Source organism: Egretta garzetta, unplaced genomic scaffold (assembly GCF_000687185.1).
Source record: "Egretta garzetta isolate BGI_Z169 unplaced genomic scaffold, ASM68718v1 scaffold214, whole genome shotgun sequence".
Taxonomy (NCBI): domain Eukaryota; kingdom Metazoa; phylum Chordata; class Aves; order Pelecaniformes; family Ardeidae; genus Egretta; species Egretta garzetta.
In genome coordinates this window covers 914222-919707 of record NW_009259491.1, presented here as the reverse complement: position 1 = coordinate 919707, position 5486 = coordinate 914222, and the positions used below count along the sequence as shown (strand labels likewise).

General features: G+C 59.0%; 1 protein-coding gene across 1 annotated transcript in view; it reads left to right on the top strand.

Annotated features, from left to right (window-relative positions):
- The first annotated feature begins 309 nt into the window (after nt 1–309).
- The window catches only part of MATN4 (matrilin 4), an 8639-nt gene continuing 3462 nt past the window's right edge, over nt 310–5486 (top strand). The window contains exons 1-6 of the mRNA XM_035892883.1: nt 310–412; nt 1786–2355; nt 3613–3735; nt 4219–4341; nt 4447–4569; nt 4706–4828. Of these exons, the coding sequence (XP_035748776.1) occupies nt 337–412; nt 1786–2355; nt 3613–3735; nt 4219–4341; nt 4447–4569; nt 4706–4828 (1138 nt within the window). The 5' untranslated portion in view covers nt 310–336. The remainder of the gene's footprint in view (nt 413–1785; nt 2356–3612; nt 3736–4218; nt 4342–4446; nt 4570–4705; nt 4829–5486) is intronic.

Genomic DNA, 5486 nt, shown 5'->3' with positions numbered 1-5486 from the left:
CCGCCTGGTTTGCAAGTGAAAATAAGGCTTGTGGGATGGCCAGCTCCACCCAGAGCAGAAAATCAGACCCTTTGGCAGATCGTTGCTACTGTAATGAAATTTAGCTGTGCTGAGACTGCCAGTCCTTGAATAGGAAAAGTCCCACGTGGGTTCAGAGAAGTTTGGGGATGGATCTGTCACAACTGCTGCTGCTCAGGGGTTTTGGCACTGCCTGGGGACACCCACCACAGATGAGCGTGTCCCCGCGGCTCAGCCCACCCTCAGCACCGATTACAACGTCATCTTCTCTCCGCAGCAAGCACTCCCAGCCCCGGAGCTGTGTGATCTCACAGAGCCATGATGAAGCTCCTGCCCATTGCCCCTCTCCTCCTGCTTCTCCTGACGATGCTGGAGGCTAGACCAAAACCTGCAGGTAAGCCCTGCACGGTGGGAATTGCCTGCAGGAGAGAGAAGTGAGTCTGTTGGGGCAGTGAAGCCCTCAGAGGATGGCTCACTGGTTGAGGTGGGGAGACCTGATGCTTCTTGCTCAGGAGCATCCCCAGGAGGATGGAGGATCCCCCCAGGCATGGGACATGAACTTCCCAGTGCCTCCCAGGGGAGCGGGAGCCCAAGTGTGGCCCCAGCATGGTGGGTCTGGTGCCACTTGCTCCAGGCATGTCCTCAGCCTTGGCACAGCCGAGCCTCAGGGCTTGTCACCCTCCTGCCCGCAGGCTCCGACCTTGGCAGGAGGCACAGGCGTGAGGGGGACCCCCTCCTTCCATGGGTCTCCTGATGGGGGGGACAAGGCAAACCCAGGGGAGCCAGCCTCTCTCCTCCCAGGGCAGAGGGAGCTACATCAATTCCAGTTTAAAAACAGTGAAGGCACTGAATGGAGGAAGAAGTGGGTCTGTCTTGGACACCTTCGGAGCAGTTGAGATGACAGCCCGGGTCTGGGCATCATCCCAAGGGGACTCAAAGTGTTTGCTTACCATTAGTTCCAAATTCTCCCAGGCTTAGTTACACACAAGCCAAGCAAAATATGTTCATTGGCATTTCACTTGCTAAACAATCTCCCGGTTTGCACTGGAACTAGCACCCATATGTCCAAGAGAGGCTCTTTGGCTCCATCCCCGCCATGTGCATGCCCTGAGCTGTGCTTTTTCACCATCTCATTTTCTGCCCTTAAAAACCAAAACAAACCAAAGCAATCCCTTGTTTTAGGCAAAAACTGGCAAAATGCAGTAAAAAACAGGGGGAAGCTGGAGCTGTGGGGGGAACAGAAGAATTGCCCAAAGCAGTATTTCATGCTTGGCACTGCAGCAGCAGGAGCCCAGGCAGTGCAGGAGCTGCAGCTTGCGGAGGACAGCATGAGGCATTGGGCTGTTTTACACTTTAATGCTCTGATTTTCCACTGCCTAAACCTGTGCTTAAGCCTTGCCAGGGCAGATGCCAGCAGACAGAGAGGCGTTTCTGCAGCCTCTGGGGCTGTCAGCTGCGAAAATGCAGGGAGCAGGAGCTGGGTCTGGCTGCAGGGACAGTGCTGGGGAGGAGGGGACACTGCCATTTCCCCATAGCCCTAAGGCCAGGGCATGCCTCCCCTGCCTGTCCTCCCTGCTCCCACTCTGCCCGCGCCCTCCATGGGTTTATTTGGCAGTGGGAAGATGCTGGTCTGTGGGGGCTGCCCAGATCTGCCCTCTCCATCCCCCACTGAGCACCCCTGCAGCCACCCAGCAGGGATATCTCCGCTCCCAGCCCTGCTCCCCACAGGCAGCCATGAGGCTGAACCATCTCTTTGCCCCCTTCCAGCCCTGAAGTGCAGGACGGGTCCCCTGGACATCGTGTTTGTGATCGACAGCTCCCGCAGCGTGCGCCCCTTTGAGTTTGAGACCATGCGGCGGTTCATGATGGACATCATCGGCAGCCTGGACATAGGCCCCAACGCCACACGGGTGGGGGTGATCCAGTACTCCAGCCAGGTGCAGAATATCTTCTCCCTCAAGACCTTCTTCACACGGGCGGACATGGAAAAGGCCATCAACAGCATCGTGCCACTGGCCCAGGGCACCATGACAGGGCTAGCCATCCAGTACGCCATGAACGTGGCCTTCACCACGCAGGAGGGTGCACGCCCTATGCACAAGAAGATCCCCCGCATCGCCATCATCGTGACAGATGGACGGCCCCAGGACCGTGTCACCGAGGTGGCCACCCAAGCCCGGAGTGCTGGCATTGAGATCTATGCTGTGGGCATCCAGCGGGCAGACATGAACTCGCTGCGGGCCATGGCCTCACCGCCACTGGAGGAGCACGTCTTCCTGGTGGAGTCCTTCGAGCTCATCCAGCAGTTTGGAAAGCAGTTCCAGGACAAGCTCTGCGGTGGGTGAGAGCCAGGGCTGAGAGGTGGCAAGGGTTGCCCTGGTGCCTGCTCCTCATCCAGGCTAGAAGATGACCTTCAGAGGGATGTTTGGGGTGGCTCCCCTTGCTAGGGGCAGTATGGACAGGGAAGCAACCTCCCCGATGGGATGCCGGGACAGACAGTCTTTCCTCTTGCTCACCTTTCCTCTTGCTCACCTTTCCTCTGCTGGGGTGAGATAAGGAGAGCTTCAAAAGCATTGCAAGCAAGCACTTTTCTTCACTCATGTCTGGTAGCTGTGCCCCAAGCCAGGACATTGTGGGAGCAGTGGTGGGAATATTAAAGAGCAGGCAACATGGAGCTGGTTTCCCTGGGTGTGACGGGAACGGGTGACACATCCCAGAGCCCTGTACACATTTCGACCTGGCTCTAGCAAGGTGTCCTCCTACACAGACACATGCATGACATCTGCTGCATGCACATTTGTGTTTAATAAAACCCTGGGCACATGGTGCTGATCTGGAGCGGCTGGCCGGTCTCAGCTGGGAGCCAGGAGGCTGGTTCACACCCTGGCCATGCTGGCACGGGTCAGGAGCTCACAGGCTGGGACCTGTCTGTCACCCCCCATGCTGGTGGGCTTTGCTGGAGACCTGGCACCGCAGCGGGCTGGCAGGACCTTGCTCACACTCTCCAACGTCTGTCGAAGGGCAGAAAGCAGCTGCCAGCCTCTTTCAGGCAGTGTTTCCTAGCCAGGGGCGAGCGCATGCCTGCAGGGCTGCATTGGTGCCGTGGTGTGTCCCTGCTTGCCGGGGCGGGCGTCCAGGGCTGACCAGATACTGCCCCCCGGGGCCCTGATGTGCTGCTGCGCCTGATGCTTTTGCTTACGATGCCCTGCCCATCGCCTGCCGGCCCCGCTGCCTGCGCCCCGGCCAGCTCTGCAGCCTCCTGGCTGCACAGACACAGACCTGGCTCCTTCAGCCTGTTCCAGCTGAGCTCAAGCTTCCGCTTACTCAGCTCAAGTTGTCAACAGTATCAATTAACATTGAGTGTTGATTTAGTGCTCGGGTAGATCAAAAAGCCAAGGTAGTTCAGGAACCTGCCCTGTGCAGTGTCCATGTCTGTGTACTGGAAATCAGTGGGTGAGCGCTGGGGCTGGGAGGGCTGGGGCCATGCAGCTCATCCTAGTGGCTTCAGCTATGGGTACAGGTTGGTGCTGGAGCCAGAGTCCCCGTGTGTCTGGTGTGCCCGTGGACCGCTCTGATGCCCTTTCTGTCTTGCAGGGGTGGACATGTGCGTGGAGCGGGAGCACGGCTGCCAGCACAGCTGCATCAGCACCCCTGGCTCCTTCTACTGCGAATGCAACCCGGGCCACAGGCTCAACCTGGATGGAAAGACCTGTTCCCGTAAAAATCCTTTTTTTTTTATCCTAACTCTCGTAGAGGACTTGTAGTTACAGGTCTCATGGAAGGAAGCTGAAACGCAGCAGAGGACCCTGCAAGGCCAGCAGCAGCCTGGGTGCTCCATTCACTGGGCACGCTGTCTCCCGGGTCTGTAATGGCTGCGGATGGTGCTCAGCATTGCTAAATCCTGACCACCTCTCTGGGATGGGACACGCGGGGCTCACGTGGGCACAACCAGCTGCCGGTCACCTGAGGGAGCTCCAGGCAGTGGGTACCAGAAGATGCACGTCCCAGCCCAAATGCACGGTGTTTTGGCCCTGTATTTTGAGTGCAAAGCTTTTATTAGTTGGTTCTGGCCACCACCCTGGGACTTTTCCTTCTTGTCTCAGGGTGCTGGGAGCTTTCTTGAAGCCCTGGAGCAGTCTCTGCTCAGCTGCCCCAGGGAGACCGGGACAGGAGGGTGACGGGTGTCCTGTTCCCCTGCAGCCATCGATGCCTGCGCAGACGGGAGACACGGCTGTCAGCACCAGTGCGTCAGTGCTCGTGGGTCGTACTCGTCCCGCTGCCGCGCGGGTTACTACCTCAACCAGGACAAGAGGAGCTGCAGTAGTAAGTGTCCCTCTCCTTTCCTGTCCCTTCTTCATTTGCTCCTCCCTCTCCCTCTTCTTTCTCATGTCTTTCCCTTTCTGCCCGCCCTTCTCCTTCTCTCACCAGTGATCGATTACTGCAGCTTCGGAAACCACAGCTGCCAGCACGAGTGTGTGAGCATCCCCACCGGGCACTACTGCCGCTGCCGCAGCGGGTTCACACTGCAGCCTGACAGCAGGTCCTGCAGGGGTACGTCCCGGCATGGTGGTGTGGCAGGGGCTGCGGTCTATGGCAGATATCTTGTGCCCGATCCCCAGGGGAAGGGCTGTTCCTGGGCCACCCTGCCCGGATGGGGATAACCCTGTGCCCTTGGCTTGTCTTTCAGCCACCGACCTCTGCAATGGGGTGGATCACGGCTGCGAGTTCAAGTGCGTGAGCACCGAGGGCTCCTACCGCTGCGTGTGCCCCGAGGGCCAGCAGCTCCAGGCTGACGGCAAGGCGTGCAGCAGTGAGTACCGGAACATGGCTCTCAGCATCCTCCTCGGCTGGGCTCTGCAGTCCTGGCAAGGGCTTACCTGCAGCTAGGCTGGGGTTCTAAGGGGGACTTTGTCTGAGCTGAATTGGAAGAGGATGGAGAGCTGGCGGGGCTGGGTGGGGCCCCCCGGCTGCTGCAGGGACGGATGCTGGCTCACGCCCTCAGAGTCGTGGCCCAGAAAATGCAACAGGAGCTTTGAGGAAAGGTTCAGGAAAAGGGAAACCTAGGAGGGACTTTCAGAGACAATGGGGTGGCAGTGGAGGTTTTAGGGCTGCGACATCCAGGCGCGCTTTGCCCTGCTTCCCAGCCTCACCCCACTCACAGGTGCCCACAGCCAAGCCAGTCCCTTTTCACCTTCCCCCTGTGCCTGCAGAGTGCAGGGCCGGGCATGCCGACCTGGTGATGGTGATCGATGGCTCCAAGAGCGTCCAGCCCCAGAACTTTGAGCTGGTGAAGCAGTTTGTGAACCGCATCGTGGACCTGCTGGAGGTGCCCCCCCACGGCACGCGGGTGGGGCTGGTGCAGTACTCCAGCCGCGTCCGCACCGAGTTCCCCCTCAACAAGTACCACAGCGCGGACGAGATCAAGAAGGCGGTGATGGAGGTGGAGTACATGGAGAAAGGCACCATGA